Consider the following 16,803-nt stretch of genomic DNA (forward strand, 5'->3'; position numbering starts at 1 on the left):
AAAAAATAAGAGTGAGGTAGATAAATGTTTGGGGGAAAAACCCAAAAAATCAAAAACTGTCCCACCACTCTCACACACACACACCCACACACCCACGCACACCCTTTCCTTGAAATTTAAATTCATAATGGGGCTTCTCTACAGTGATTGAAACTGGTATCACAAAATAAATTAAAACTCCTACATATAATACCTTTTAAAAGGGAACACGCTATGGGATAGAGGCTAGACAAAGCAGTGGGACAAACTGCTGACAAGCAAAAAAGCACTATAAACTTTCTTTTGTGTTTAATCTTCAGTCACAACTAGCAATCAATCACCGTATCCCAGCTAGGTTCTTCCTCCTAAACATTTCCATCCCAGAAGCAACTCTTGTGCTGTCATCTCTCTGGTGAGAAGTGCTAAAAACGCAACAACAAACCACGACCCCTGGTCGCTGAGGACCTGGATTCCCAGCTGAGGGAAAGTGGGCCAGCACCACAGCCCTGGTCCCCCGGCAGGAAGCAAAGGGGCTCTTGGGCCACTGTGGCGTCTGCACTGCCTCGACCTAGCACTCCAGCCGGCACAGCCCCGAGGGTGCCGCCGTGGGCCAGCCTGGATCCCGGAGTCCCACTCCCCACCAGGGTGAAGGAGGGCCCTTGGGGATGTTCTGGTTCCAAAGATAGGTTGGCCGGTCCGGTAAGGGTGGTGGCGAGGGCCACAGCAGGCCCTGCCAGACCATGCTCAGATGTCCCCTTGGACTCAGCAGCTGTTTTTCATGGGATGGAAGGATTAAATAGCCATTAAAAAAAAAAAATAGTAATCCAAATGCCTAGTGTCTGCAGTTAACACTGCTGTTGTACCCAAGAATTAAAATGTGTGTCACAACCTAAACAAAGGCAAGGGAAAGAGGGTGAGGCTTCTCAACCACGGTGAGTGGCAACACGGGACAAAGACGTGTGAAATATTTAACCTTTGTTTTTCTGACCTGAGTTTGTATCATGTCTTGCACTGTAACAGACTCCAATGCTGTGAGGGCAGGCTGGGGAGAGGGGCGTGGCCCTCTCAGGACAGGTGCCTGGCCTTCTTTCCGCCTCGTGCCCTCACCAGCCTCGTGCCCACAGAGCCTATGGGTTAGAAAACTAAAGGGGCAGGTGGGAGCAGGGAGGGGGATGTATTTATAAAAAGGCATCAAACAGTTCATGGCAAATTATGTCGTAGAAGTATCAATTACCGGGAAAAGAGGAAGAAAGTCACGCACTCTAGTACAAAGCATAAGAAGTTTCTTGGAGTGAGCAGAAAGGGGAGAGGGTGGACCTGAAGGTTTTCATAGATTAAATCCACAAAGATCAAGAACAAAAAAAATAGCAGCTTTTTTTTTCTGTACAGACGTATAGATGAATATCTGAACCGTAAAAAAGTTATAAAAGTGACATTAAAGACGATGTGTATGCAAATGTTTCATGGTCTAACATAGAACTGTAAGACCCATGAAGAAGTTCTAGGAACAGAAAATGTCAACAAAGCTTAGAATGCTTGAATCCATCGACTGCTTTTCTTCTTGCTGTTGTGGTGTTTGAATTTCTTTCCTTGCAAACCTGCATCAACAGTTGGGCTGAGTCCCTGGAAACCCCTTCCCATCTGTGTCCTTGGGGGCGGGCGGGGGAGCTGGGGCTGGGGGAGAAGCAGGCATGTGTGGCCCCTTGACTCAAAGCCTGTCCGTCAGGCTGCTTGAGGGCCCGTGGCCACCAGATTCTTGGGGGTTGGGCAGGGGGTGGGGAGGCAGGGCAGGGAAGCCGGTTCAGCTTCTCCCCACCTTCACTGAGAGTCCCATTGTGTCCAGTTCCCCCAAATAATAACCTACTCAGAAGCAATGAGACCTGGGTGCCTGTGGCCTTAGAAGCACAGCAGGGGCAGTCAGACAGATGGAGCATGTCGCCAGCGTGTCTCTCAAATGGAGCAACCAGGTGCCACGCTCATCCACGCCTCCGGACACAAGGAATCGGCGCAGGGACGATGAGGGAGAAAGTTCAGGATTTTGGCAAAATTAGGCAGCGTTAAAATGGTAACAGCCTTGGATGAATGATGGCCCTTTGTAAATTTCATGTCCCTAGAAAGGTGAAAGACAAAGGTAAAAATTTCCATCTCCACATGTGTTTTGTAATGACCTACGGTGTCAGGTGGGTGTGTACAGTGGTTGGATGGGGCCACAGGGACAGCCACTTCCTCAAACTGATAAAAAGGGCTTCCCAGCTGGACTTGCGGCAATTATTTTTCCATTATGAAGCAGAGAGAGGAGAGAGAACGGGGAAGGACAGGGACAGAGTGAGGAGACTGGTTCTCAAGTGCTCTGTTGCTATTGAGTGTTGTCATTAAGGTTCTTAAAGGCCCATGTCAGTTAAGGGTTTGGGTAGGGAATAAAAAGCTGCTTTTGCATATTGAAAAAAGGAACATCCCAAAGGTGTTTACTGCAGAGCTGCTGTCTCCCGCGGGCAGCAATGGCAGTTCTGAAGATCCACTGAGGTACAGGAGGCTTGTGAATAGATTGTTAAAACTTTCTCTCTCTCCCCCCACCCCGCTGAGCGTGCACACACGTTACTGTTTGCAGATTCAGGATCCAAGGATCAGCAGGTTGAAGACTGGGGCAGCGGCAAGGCCCGCTCGTTCTTGCGGCCCCCGTTCATGTGTGCGTAAGGCTGTCTCTCGTCGAAGCTGGCGCGGAGGACCAGCACTCCAGGGCCGGGGCCATTCTCGGCCTTGTGTCCTGAGTGTCTGTCGGGCAGTGGCAGGGAGGACGAGGAGGCCGAGGGGTCCAGGGGGACGCTCTCCATGTTCTCTGGCTCCAGGTCCAGCTCCTCCGGCTCGGGCAGCTTGTTCTCCTCGCTGTAGTAGAAGGAGACCTCCCGGAAGCCAGGCTCCATCTCGTCTTTGATGCTGCTGATGATCTCCAGGAAGGAAGGCCTCATCTTGGGGTTATACTGCCAGCACATACGCATCAGTTCAAACCTGCAGCCAAGACACACGGAAGGGGGGGGGTCCAAACTGGGAGGGCACACGTGGCCAAGAGGCTTCATGGGCCGCCTGCAGTGGTTTCCTGCCTACAAGCGTACGGTGGGAGCACTGAAAACAGCCCTACTGGCCCTCTCCGTCCCTGGCTTTCTGCCTGGATGGCCAAGTGGCCTTCAGAGTCTCCTGTTTTACCTCGTGCGGTTCCATTCTCTTCACTCAGAACCCAGAACCACCACGGTACAAAACCCAAACTCTCCTTTCCCAAGAAGGACTAACCTAGGTCCACACTGTCCATTACAGGTATTATCTGTGGTGTCCGTGCTAAGAAATAAAAATCAGTTTTCTATCTGAGGCATCTCATGCAGGCACTGCTGAAACATCCTTTCCAGAATTAGAAAGCAGGAAACCCCTGGTTTCTCACTAAGAAGGCTGATGAGTGACCACAGCTTCCCCAACAGTGCTCTCTCTCCGGTTCCCACCTGTGCTATTTCTAAGCTTCCTCCTGGTGCAGGACTACCCCTGGCAGAGGACCAAAGGAAGAAGGCACCATGAGGCCAGCTTGCAACACGAAGAAATGCACACTCCGAGCCTGCTGTCTCCATCTAGCACGTGCTTGCTCCAGCCCTGCACAAGCAAGCCCCAGCCGATGAACCAGGCTATTCTGGACCAAACGAGAGGCCCAGTGTAGACCTGAAGCCAGATTCCAACAAGCCAGCAAGGAGAGCCCTGGGCACGAGTCCACTCCACACGCAAAGGACAGGCAGAACAGGATGACGCTTGTGCTGTGTCTCGGTCGCATCGGCTGGGCTCCGACAGCACCTGGGCTGCAAATATCTGTGAGGCCCTCAGAGTCGCATGGGGCAAAGGGAGTCCTGCCGGCTGTGGCCGGGGCTCCCCAAGAAAACAGCCGGCCACCCTGACGCGGGAAAGGCCCGGGCTTTGACAAGCTTCCAGAATGCAGAGAGACCCAGCTAAACAGACTTTTGGGGCAAAAAGCAGCTGGCTACCATCCAGGGCTGGCCATGGTTCTGAGGAGTGACCACCAACAGCTCTCTCTTATATGAGTGTGAAACCAAAGTGCCTTCCTTTCCACCTCTGTTCTCACCAGGAAGTTCTCCTGTGTTTTAAAATTCTGGCTAAAGAGATGCTTTTCCATAAAAGTGGCCACACAGAACTCTCCACATCTAGGAAACTCAAAGCACCCAATGGCATCTAGCCTCCTGTGAGGGTGGCTGCTTGACCACAGACTACCTGCCCATGTCAGGCCTTCAGGGAAAATTCCAAGGGGCGGCCCCTGATGTAAGAAAAGCCACTGGGCCAGGAAGCTGGCCTGCCAAGAGAAGGGCTGCTATGGCCACCCGGCAGCTTCGTTCAGGCGGAGATGGTGCAACCTTGAGGGAGGATGGGCCTGGGCGGGAGGGAGAGCCATCCAGAATTCACTAGAATTCAGCGTTCTAGAGCCTGGGGGCCTGCATCTCCACCGGGCCTAACCCGGGGCTGCCCGCCTCTGTACATCAGCTGCACTGGCATAGGGCCACGCTCCCTCATTTCCATGTGGGTTGCAGCTGCTTTCCAGCTACAACTACCAGCTGAGGACATTAGGACCGAGACTGTGGCCTGCAAGTCTAAAAATGTTTATTTACCATGTGGCCCTTTACAGAAGGAAGGTTGCAGGTTCCTGTTCTGGGGAGAAAGGAATTAGACAAAATATGAAGGCCCCCACAGTATGCTGCTTAGATATGGAGAGTTTCATGTGGCCACTTATATGGAAAAGTATCTCTTTAGCCAGAATTTTAAAAGTCTACCCCACAGTAGAATGCCATGTGCACACTAGGTGCCAGGCAGTGAGGAAGTTATGTGTGTGAACTGCTGAAGTCCTCACGAGTTTGTGAGCAGGTGCTACTGACTATAATATACCCCCATGTTACAGATGATGGAACAGAAGCACTAAAGCACTAAGATATTAAATAATTTGTCCAAGATTACAAAATTCATGAGGGTGGAGCTGGGATGAAGTTCTCTGTGCAACAGAATGACTGCACTTTGATCACCAACAAGCCCAGAAAAAGGAATTTTTCTCTTAACCTAAATAGGAGTAACAATGGGCCCACCAGGAGACCCTCCCTCGCCTAACTGTCCAAGGGACAGTCACAGATGTCACAGGGATGTAGTTTGCATTGATAAAAACTGGCAGCTTGATGACAAATAATCCTGCCTTTCCATACTCCCCATCACTAAGAAAAACGATTGGGGTTAAAAAAATTAAAATAGGCCATAATGACATGAAATGCATCTCTGTGCCTGGGCTGTGAATTCCTCTCCAGCTGACTTACCCCTGGGCAGAAGCGTAACCGGGCCAAGAGCATGAGATGTGCTTGGCTCTGTGCCCTGTGGCCGGGGACCGAGGAGGTGCCACCGGAGCAGTGAGGCAGTGACATCAGCACAAACAAGCCATGTGATGCCTCTTTTAAGCCATTCCAGAGTAACAACCCTTCCAGTGCTGCCCATAAAAGGAAGTCTTTTTTGCTCTGTAGGGTTCAAGACCTTGTTTACTATTTCCACACACACACAAAATCTCCATTAGACTCTAGAAGGATGTGTGAGCTGATAAAACTCATCTTTTAAAAAGCAAATTTTTTTTTTTTTTTTTTTTACCACGGGTCAGCTCTGGGGAGTCTGGAGCCATCCTTCTCGAATGCTTTCCCCTTTGGGGGACACATACCCAGCCCTTCTCCTGGAACAGGGACAAGACTCAAACGGAATTCCTGCCCTGCTGGGAAGCAGCTTCCTGGGGGCCAGCTGTGCCCCCCCCAGAGGCTGGGTGACGGTCAGCAGCGTGAGCACATGGAGGTGCCTCTGTATTCTCACTCCACTCTTGGCCCTGATGTCCTGAATTGGACAGGCTGTGACCTGTGTGGGATGTCAGCAGGCCATGAGGCACCCGCAATTCCCGCGTGCTGCCGGGAATCAGCACAGCCCCAGCCCGGTGCCGACGCTCACCAGATTGCCAGAGGACCTGCAGGGCTGAATGTGTCTCTCTCCTGGCAGCCCTCCACAGTGAGGGTCATCTTAGAAACCACGCCTCAGCCAGGAGCGGCTATGGACATGGGGCCTGCGTGCCTCCGTGAGCTTACTGGGGCTGACTGAGCAGGAGCACCCTTCCTGCCTGTTTGGATCCCACTCAAGCACTTGATTCCCGCAGAACCAAACCAGGATTCCAGCGACGGGAAACACTGTACTAGAAAACTACAAAAAACATCAGATTTCACTACGTTTGTTTCAGACTCACCTATGAGTTGATAATGCTCCAGGCTAAAAGTTCAGATTCCCTCCTGAATCCTGCAGACCAAAGACTTCTCTGGCAACAGTCCGGACACGGGGAGCTGTGGAAGTGTTACCAGTAGAACAAATGGCTTCCTAGCCCAAGTTTTCCATGGCTGCATTCACATCTCTGCCCTGGCCCTTATCCTGCAGCATTAAAGCCGGGACCTTTTATGTCACTACATTTCCTGAAAGCCAGGGCCACTCCTGGCTCATCTGTGTGACCTCAGGGTCAGCACGCACCCAGAGGGGCTCAACGGTATCTGTGGCATAAATACCGAGATCTGGGCTGAAATAAGGCTGAGGACGGGCTGTGTCACCAATCTAAAGTACAGACCTAGCAGGGAACTACAACCCAAATCTGATGCCGTGGTACTTGCTAAGTTAATTCACACTGAGTCATGGCGTTGAGACTCAGACCTCAACACCCCGTGGCTTGGGGACCACAGAGTCCTTCCTCTAAAGCTGGAACACTCGGTGACACTGAGGGGTGAGAATCTGGCTACTTCCTGATGATGAGCTCCAGTCCACCTGCAGCCACTGAGCTCCTTCAGCCCCCAGTGTGGCCAGATGATGCCTGTTCAGATCTCAGAACCACACAACTCACACACTTTCTCACCTGGGACCTGGCAGAGGTTGAGCTCAGGGACTCTCCTCTCCGGGATAAACAGAGGCCATTCTTTCATGTCTTGTAACAACAGAACTCCCATCCTAGAATCCTCCTTTCTCACGTAAGCTCATCAGTAAACTCAGGACAACATGGGCACTCCCTATGAAACCAAATTGCCTCTTTTCTTGGAAGGGAGAAAAATTTTCTTAGAAAAGAGAAAAAAATTTTCGTAGAAGGGAGAAAAGTTGTCGATGGCAAAGCAGCAATGCCTCCTGACTAAACATTTAATGTCAGAGTAAGCGCTGAGTAATCTCCCTGTCACTCTATGCTGGGAACAGGAAGTGCCCTGCGTTTCCCATGGCAGGGGCTGCGTCCCAGGCAGTTTACATTAATAGTAAAACCCCAGTCACCTGGAGGTGGACCAAGTAAGAAACCCACAAGTCTCTTGTAGATAAACATTTACCCGAGTCAGAGAAAGCACAAAACCATACCGCTCTCCCTCACCCACCCTAAACCACAGGAGCAAAACGCACACCTGCTTTCATGGGCTGTTTCTAAGCTTGCTAAAATACCACCAGTTCTACTATTAGCCCAGATTCTGGCACTGTACCTTTATGCAAATTCAGTGGTCATCAGACCTCATAACTCCATGGCTTATATTCAGACTTGAAAGCATGCTTCTTCTCATAATGGCTGGCAAGACAACAGTGGCTGCGCTGCTCAAAGTGTGGAGCAGATGGTCACCTGTGAGGGGCACTGGGTGTGTGTGCGCGTGTTGGTGGGGGACTAGGGGGTAGCCAGGCTCCCGGATCCCCCGTGGTCCTCTCCCCTGTGTCCTGGAGCTCACATCCCCACGTGATTGACTCTCACATGGTGTAACCTGAAGGAGAAGGTGGGAGCCTCAGAGTGTGACTTCTGAGGTTTGGTCAGAAAGGACGTTGTGCCTTCTGCTCAGGTCCTGAATCTTTTACTCTAGGGCACAGCAGGCAAACTATGTACCTGTGGGTAAAATCTGGCCTGCTGCCTACTTTTCCAAGGTCTATGAGCTAAGAATGGTTTTCATGTAAATGGCTAAAAGAAATTCAAAATAAGAATATTTTGTAACAACAGATTATGTGGAATTCAAATTTCAGTTTGCAAAAATAAAGTTGTATTGGAACACAGCCACGCTAGCTTATGTGACATCTACAGCTGTGTTTGCTCCACGATGACAGAGTCAGGTAGTCACAGTCAAGGTCAGATGGGCCCACAGAGCCAAAAATATTTTTTAGCCAGCCTTTTAGAGAAAGAGTGTGCCGAACTCTGCTCTAAGAGAGTTACACATCCTGAGACACTCGGGCAGCGCTACGGAGAGGCCCACGTAGAACAGGGCGATTCATTCAGGGCATACCATCTATGCAGCGACACCTTGGAAGTGGGTCTGCCTGCCCCAGGTAAGCCTTCAGATGACTGCAGCCCCGGCGGACAGCTGGGCTGCAACCGTGAGAAGGGCTCCAAGCCAGCGCCAGTCAGCTATGCCGCTCCTGCATTCCTCAACTTCAGAAACCTCTGAGAGATAATACATGTTTACTGTTGCTCTTAACTAGTAGATTTTGGGTAGTTTGTTAAACTGCGATAAAAAACTGACACAGAAGGGGAGAAGAAGAATTTCTATACTGGGCAAGAAAAGGTACTAAGTGGTCTTTTGAGCCTCTTCCAAGTTTGGACTGTGGAGTTCCGAAGAGGCCATGCTGGGAGGTTTCCTTGATGAGGGCTCCAGGAAAGCCAGTGCCGCTGCATCTGCAAGTGCCACCCTTGGAGAAGAGGAGCCTGTCATCACTGGCCCAGGCCCAGGGCACCAGCCAACTTTCTGGTTCTGGCCCTGCCTTGATGGGACAATGGGAACCCCCACATGTGCTAGCTGTGCGAGGGTGATGCCTTCACTCTGGCTTTCCCTGGCATCCTTCCTGTAGCACCTTTCTGAATTCCACACAAAGTGTCCATTGCCTGGGATACACTTCAGCTGAACCTATGTTCGGAAGCAGCAGCTAATGAGCATGATGCCCAGCCAACGTACTCCCAAAGCACAGGGGTTACGTGTATCCAGTCTTCCCCACCCCATGCCCTCCAGAGGCCGGCCATTTACAAGGAGCTTAGGGATTCAGTATTTGTAGCAACACTCCAAGTGCTTTGAAACAAAAATAGCACCTTGATTGTTTGATAAGGACAATGATTTCTGAGACTATGGAATTCTAAGATGCCCCCCAAGATTGTTGCCCCTGGTGTAAATATCCCATATAATCCCCTCACTTGAGTATGGGTGGGACTTGTGAACATGAGAGGATACTTCACTCCTCTAATTAGGCTTCTAATCAGTTGACTGTGAATCACTTAAAAGGGAGAGATTATCCTGGGTAGCTCTGACTTTATCAGGTAAAAAACCAGTAGAAGCAGTAGAGAGCTGTCCTCTTATCAGTCTTGAAGAAACAGGCTGCTGTTATGAGAGGGCCTACGGAGGGTGTATATGGCAAGGACTGTGAGTGGCCTTGGCCTCCAGGAGTTGAAAGCAGTCCCCAGCTGACAGGTGCCAAGAATATGGGGACCTCAGTCCTGCAAATGCAGAACCCTAAAGGAGCCTGAAGATGTCCCTGAGCCTCAGGTGAGACCGCAGCCCCACTGACATCTTGATTTCTGCCTCCTGCGACTCTGGGCTGAGAGCAAGAACACCTGTATCTGGATTCCTGGTCCACAGACACTGTACAAGACCAAATGAGCAAAACTTTTGTGGCTGCTGGAGCCCTCATTCCCTCCTGTCCACCTGACACACGTCTGGTTCCTATCTATCTATTATCCTGCCACTGTGGGCCCAGCCTGAGTCTGTGCTGGCTCCAGGTGGGTGGATGGGTGAGAGATAGGAGCTGGGTGACTTCATGCAGACACACAGCTCAGCAATTCCTCAGGATCCTTTCCAAAGTGAAGCCAAACCTGTCCTGAAAAGCATTTCTGGAAATCTCCTGAATTGCTCTTGAGATCCTAGTGGGAGCCGCCCTTCATGTTCAGTTGTGGAGATCCAGATCAATCTCTGAAGCCCGCCTTAAAGTGCATGTCAAAAGCAAGGCCATTGCTCCCAACCTGTACCTGTTGTGCACCTGATGACTGAACCAGAACACCTTCACCCCCTCCTCAAACTTGTTCCGGAAAGACAACGAGGCCTCCCTGCTCCAGCAGCTCTGACCTCCACTGAGCCACAAAACAGCACTGTCCATGGACAGAGAGCAAATCCTTCACCAAAAGGGGGGCTTCTCCAGGGAGCGCTGAGCAGTGAGGCCTCACAAACACTGTGAGGCATCACAAACTGTCTCTCGTCATCTGACAAAACTTAGGACTAAAAGCTGCAAAGTGTTTTTTCAAAATAAGTGGGGTTGCCAGGTGCGATGGCTCATGCCTGTAATCCCAGCACTTTGGGAGGCTGAGGCGGGCAGATCATCTGAGGTCAGGAGTTCGAGACCAGCCTGGCCAATATGGTGAAACCCCACCTCTACTAAAAATTAGCTGGGAGTGGTGGTGGGCGCCTGTAATCCCAGCTATTTGGGAGGCTGAGGTAGGAGAATTGCTTGAACCCAGGAGGCAGAGGGGTTGCAGTGAGCCAAGATCACGCCAATGCACTCCAGCCTGGGTGACAGAGTGAGACTCCATCTCAAAAAAAAAAAAAAAAGTGCAGTGAGAAGACAAATTCACCAGCGCTGGCGTCCTTCTGTCCGCAGGGATGTCAGCTCACACACGCTCCAGGTCCATACTGGTCAGTGGATGAAGCTCCGGAGAGCATGTTACTTAGATGGTTTATGACTTTTGTAAACACTTAACAGAGAAGACATGTGGGGCAGGGTTCAGAAGACACCAAGCTGACCCTACATGGTGCATGCCAGAGTCCTGGCCATGCAGCTCTGTGTACACTCACTGCGGTGGTTCCCTCAGGCCTGCCACAGGTGGGGTGGGGGCTCTTGAATTCGACTTCAGAGTAGTAAGTGTTGTGTTGTTGCCTTCTTTAAAAAGAAACAAAAACCTCACATGGAGAGGATGAGTAAGGATGGATTACTCTGGCCAGACATTTCAGAGACATTTGGCCTGAGAAACTACAGTGCGAACTGCAAATCCGAATGAAAGTATTAAGGAATATGGGGTAGAAACCCACGGAAAGGCACAGGTCTACCAACCAAACGAAGCTCCTTCCACGAGGACAAACCTCTTCTCACCTGTGCCTGGCAGGGGGGCACAGGACCAGAGAGAATGGCTTTAATCTCCTAATCTCCTGTGACCCAAGAAAACAGGTATTTGAGAAGAGAAATCAGAAGAGCACGGAGGGCCCAGGAAGTACGTACAGCATGTCAGGACAGTTGTCGGGCTTGTCCAGAAGGCCGCCCTCCATGACGAAGCGAAGGACCTGCTCATTGGACAAGCCCTGGTAGGGCTGCTCGGCCAGTGTGGCGATCTCCCAGAGGACGACCCCGAAGGACCTACAGGGAGAAAAAAACCGTGAGGAGCTTGGAAAGGGATGGACTGAACCATGCTGCCCCCTCCTTTCCAGCACTTCTTACATCCCGAGCAGATAAACTGTCCTTACTACGGTGACAGTGCTTGTCAGACAGCGAGCCAGACCCTGGGCTAAGTGTGGGACATCATCCTCCCTCTGTTGCCGCTAATGTTCCCCGTAGACTCAATTCAGCCCCGGTGGTGGAGCTAAGGAAGGTGATGGTGAGGGCGCTTCCAGCATCCCTTGCACGGTCAGGAAGCCCCCGAGCTGTGCTTTGAACGCAGAGCGTACTGGGTTCAGCATCTACCTAGTCCCAGCCATTTACCTGGCAAGGCGGTATCTCCTAACCTGGCTGTAACCCAAAAAGAATGACATTCTTGTCCAAGCCCCAGCCTGGACATTGACTTAGTAGCCTCAGATGAAGCCTGGGACACTCAAGCTTTACCAAGCTCCTCAGGTGATTTTTACAATCAGACAATTTTGGAAACCTCTACCCAAGTGGTTCTCACTTCTGGCTACACAGGAGAATCTCCTGGGGAGGTTTTTAAACAGAGGCCTGGACACCCAATAGAAACTCTGATTTGATTGGTCTGGGGTGAGGGCCTGGGTCCTGGAATGTTTAAAAGATCTATAGGGATCTTGAGGCCCAGTTGGGCCAAGGGAGAAGAGAACTGCTGTTCCCCTACCCACAACAGAGCTGGGGAGCTGCTGGCCTGCAGGGCCTCTGTGTCACAGGTCGGGGGACCAGCGTGGGCTGCACTGGCTGGGAGGGGGTATCATGGACAAAGAATCCTTAAGCAGAGAAGTTGGCTGAGGAATAACTTTGTAGTGAGTTATTCTGCCATGCATGCAGCTTTGCCAGTTTAGAAGATCAAACCACTGGAAAACAGAACGGAGAGTACATATACACAACTTTCAGACAGAATGTTAAAAAAGACAACGCTGGAATCTGCAAAACAAATGCGCCCTCCCAGGGCAAATCTCCGTAATTCACAAATTCTCCCTGGCCTGTGTGCCTTTCCACCTGGCTCACTTTGGTGGACTAAAGTGGGCTACTAATCAACAAGCAGGGGCAGGAGCGGGGTGGGGAGCAGGGATTCTAGCTGGATCTGTCCTGGGCTATAGGTGCTGGTCAAGCCTCATGGAAAAACCTGGGGCAGGAGATTTCCCACCAAGAGCTCTTGGGACCTTGACCTTGTGCCCAAGCCCACAGGGCCCCTGACTGTATGAGAACGTTTTATTCGCTGCTTCAGCTACTTTCGGTCAATCAAAGATTTTTGTACAATTGATACTAAAAGTAGATGTTAGACAGAAATAGAATCTTAGCAATCAGAGGACAGACCAACCCAAGGTCCTTTTTAATTGCAAGTGACCAAGAAATGCTGTCGTCTTCATGTTGTACAAGAGACCCAGAGGCCAAAGTGCAGTTTAGAGAGGCCTGGGCCCAGGGGAGAAGGGGCTCTCCATCAGCTTTGTGCGGGAAGCTCTGCCTTCCACAACCAGCCCAGCCATACGGGCAGCATGCCTCAGATGCCAGTGGCAGTAGGACCCACACATCTGAAATGCAGCTTGGTATAAGAAATGACTAGCTCTCCAACAATAAAAAATTAAAAATAAAATAAAAAAGAAGAAACGACCAGCTCTCTGCTTTTGCTGACTGTAGGCTGGTCTGGGAAATGGCCTGAGGATGTGGCTCCCTCCCAGACCCACTTCTCCTCTTGCCCCACGTGCCTTTCCTGGCTGTGTCAGCGGCTTGCAGGCAGCCAGTTCTCACGGCACGGCTCCCACCCTGGCCCTCACGGCCCAACTGCTCCATTCCAAGTTCCTGGTTACTGGGCTACCCACAAACTCACTGCGTCTCACACTGAACTCTGATTTGTGCCCTGTTCTTCCCCCAGCTTCCCTGCAGCTGATGCCCATTCCACCTGAGCAGCTGGCCTGCTGTCACCCACGCCCTCGGCCTCCTCGGAGTCCCACTGCGACCTGTCCACCCAGGCTCGCATCTGTCCAAGGTCTGGCACCCTCCTCTGTCCCCCAGAGCTCCCTCAGTGTGCGGGATCCTCTTCGCCTGGCCCGCCACAGCCCTCTCTTCTTTGGTTACAGCATCTTGCTCAATGCAGCCATATACTCTGCTAACAAGAACTTCTTCAAGCACAGCTCTCATCACCCTCCGGTTCAGAGACCTTAACAGGGCTTAAAGAATTAGTCCAGGATGCCTAACACAACAGCTGAGGCCTGGCTTGATCGCTCTGCAGCCTAAGTCCCCCAAGGAAACCTCACCAACCCCACCTGCAGCAGGTGCTCCCTACGGCCATGCCTGCCCAGCATTCCCACTGCCAGGAACCCCCACCTCCGCCCCGCCCTGCTTCCTAGTGCTCCTTTTGTGACAATCCATACTTAGGGTGCCTACACAACTTCATCTCTTCTGTGAAGGCTTCTGCAACCCCAAACTGTCAGAATTGCTTCCTCTTCTCCGTAAGACTTTATCCTTCAAGGACCAGGACGACGTCGTCGTCGTCGTCATCGTTATCATCATCATCATCCCTGCATCTTCCACACCCCCAAGAGCCTTACCATCACACACAGGCAACAATACAGGAGGTAGCAGGCCTAGCTCTCCATAAATGCTTGTCGAGTTGAACTGCAAAGCCTATCTCCTGAGCAACTCTTGTCTGAGGTCAACATCACCTGTCACTGAGGGCCACCGAGTGCTGGAGTCTGTCGTCCTTCACAGCTTGTGATAATTGCAAGGTGTGGACACCGAACCATCTCTACACAACACCAGTTGCCACAGGAGGCATTTAAACATCTATTCAGGTACCGCAGACTTCTCTAGACAGACCTTGACTTACAGATGGAGCAACCGAAGTCCAGAGAAGCTCTGAGGTTTAACCAGGGCCACACAGCCAGTCAGAAGCACTGAGAAATACGCAACACCTCTGTGGTTTTCAAAGCCGGTATTTTACTATGTGGTGTTGGCTATTCATGACTTCATATAAAATCAAGTCTTCCATTTCATGGATAGATTTAACCTTCAAACATTAGATAAATGTCTCTGTGTAAAGCCCTTTCTAATTGGGAACCTTGAGGTTGTTTCCCCAGGGGGCAGACCCATGGCTGTGAGTCCCCCCGCAATGCCCGTGCTGGCTGGAGGCAACATTCAGTAACTATAATTCCCCACACCAGGAGGGGATGGTAGCAATGGCCCACTCTCCAGCAAATTAAAACCTACAGAGAAATCCACATTCCCCACAGATGGTAATTAGCCATGAAAGAAGCAAATAACCTTGGCTATTTGTGACTATTTGGAAAGCGTCTTAATAAAAAAATAAAGAATATGTGTTGGGTGATCCAGATGCTCGGGAAGAAGGCACAGCTCTAGGCTGTGGGGTGCGGCTCCCCAGTCCTCTGTCTGGTTTCCTCCACACCTAGAGGGCACCCTTGTCATTTCAGAGGGAAGTGGTGCTACAGGGAGCTGCAGGGAGAGCAGCCGCAGCGCCCAAGGGCCTGGGAATGAAGTCCTGGCAGACAGCAGGAAACCTGGAGGTGTTCTGGCTAGAACAGACACCCCTCCTTAGATGACTCCTGGACCTATCTATGAAGAACAGAGCGAGGCATGCAATTGTGCTACACAGAGAAGGTCCAATGGGTGTCACACAGAGGCTGACGTAGCAGAACAAGAGGGATTTGCTAAGAACAAGGCTGTCTAAAGGATGAGGCTGGCCTGCCTTTGTGAGGAGGTGAACATGGAGTCCCTGGAAACCTCTTAGCAGAAGCTCAACCACCAGCTGTCAAAGATCTGTGGGTGCGTTGGGGACTGGGCCTGACTGCAGGCATACATCCCAAATCCTAAAATTCTGGGGTCTCTTCTACAAAGTCAAATAAAATTCTTTGTGTTTCTTTCTAGATTTTTAACTATTTAGGAATCATTGCTTTGTGCTGTTGAATACAATCTAAAATCATTTCCATTCCTTTGAGAGGGACAGCTTTAGTTTAGAGCCTGGACAGCTGAGAAACCTACTCCAACGCCCTGGCCTTCCTGACCTGTGCTATCCTCAAAGTCTGTGTTAAAAAACAAAACCTGAAGCACTGTCAATGCCTGAGCATTTCATGGAATGAATACCAAATGCCTATTCATGTTTATACATAACTTTTCCTATTGGTTCATAGTAGTCATGTAGTCAAATGGACAGAAACTGGCATTGAGGCCAGACGCAGTGGCTCACGCTTGTAATCCCAGCACTTTGGGAGGCCGAGGCGGGCAGATCACGAGGTCAGGAGATCGAGACCACGGTGAAACCCCGTCTCTACTAAAAATACAAAAAATTAGCCGGGCGTGGTGGTGGGCGCCTGTAGTCCCAGCTACTCGGAGAGGCTGAGGCAGGAGAATGGCGTGAACCCGGGAGGTGGAGCTTGCAGTGAGCCAAGATCGCGCCACTGCACTCCAGCCTGGGTGACAGAGCGAAACTCCGTCTCCAAAAAAAGAAAAAAAAGAAACTGGCATTGAACACACTGTATGTCCCTTTGTTGCTGCTTGTGCAGTAACTGTTAGTCAGAATTTGGGTAACATTTGCCTGAGAGATAGGAACAACACTTTATCGTTCTATCCTGCTTCTGTTCTCCCTGGCTGTATAGTTTTCTATTTTATTATACTACAAGCCGACCTCCAAGCTCTTGGAGGCACGAAGCCTGGAATAAACAGATGCATGCACATACCCAGGCTTGCCCTCTCCTCACCATCCCAATCTCTAAACACCATGCTGAGCGCTTTGATTTGAGAGTAAAGAGATAACCATCTTGGACAAGCTGATTGCAAAACAGATCTCATACTTGAGCTTAAGAAGCAATCATGCTTTGCCGGGTCATATTCAAATGCTATTTCCAATTTGCACCTGTCTTCAAAATAAGATCCAAGGCCCCTGAACTGTGAAAGGTTTATGAGGTTAAAAAAAAAATGATGTCAGTCACTATTGAAATAGTTCCTCTATGCGGTCATCCAGACAGTTGGAGTAAACAACTACCATTTCTGTAACACAACAGCAACGGGATCCCCCCAGAGGAAAGCCAAGACACTAGTTGACATTCTAGAAGGTGCCTGTGCCAGGGCCTCAGCCTGCCAATAACCTCAGTTGTATTTCAGAACCTGACTGCCTCTCTGCAATGTTGCCAAGAAACCGCAATAAACAATACTACCGAGAGGCCTCTGATCCCTCGGCCGATGGCCTTCCGCTGGAAGACACTGTTTACGATTAAGGGAGACGTTTTGCTTCCCATAACCATCCCTGGGTGCACAACGGTGGATGCCCACTGAAAGACAGACGGCAGATGGGACCAGCAGGAAAACACAATCAGGACTCATAAGCTTTGGGGCTAA

General features: G+C 50.7%; 1 protein-coding gene across 5 annotated transcripts in view; it reads right to left on the reverse strand.

Moving 5' to 3' along the window:
* Nucleotides 1-1,330: 1,330 nt before the first annotated feature.
* Nucleotides 1,331-16,803, reverse strand: part of IGF1R (insulin like growth factor 1 receptor) — a 310,252-nt gene continuing 294,779 nt past the window's right edge. For all 5 annotated transcript variants that reach the window (XM_032175300.2, XM_032175299.2, XM_058427622.1 and 2 more), the window contains 2 exons: nt 11,278-11,412; nt 1,331-2,985 (listed from right to left, as the gene is read on the reverse strand). In XM_032175300.2, the coding sequence (XP_032031191.1) occupies nt 2,604-2,985; nt 11,278-11,412 (517 nt within the window). In that variant the 3' untranslated portion in view covers nt 1,331-2,603. The remainder of the gene's footprint in view (nt 2,986-11,277; nt 11,413-16,803) is intronic.

The sequence above is a fragment of the Hylobates moloch genome, unplaced genomic scaffold, assembly GCF_009828535.3.
Source record: "Hylobates moloch isolate HMO894 unplaced genomic scaffold, HMol_V3 SCAFFOLD_14, whole genome shotgun sequence".
Classification (NCBI taxonomy): Eukaryota; Metazoa; Chordata; class Mammalia; order Primates; family Hylobatidae; genus Hylobates; species Hylobates moloch.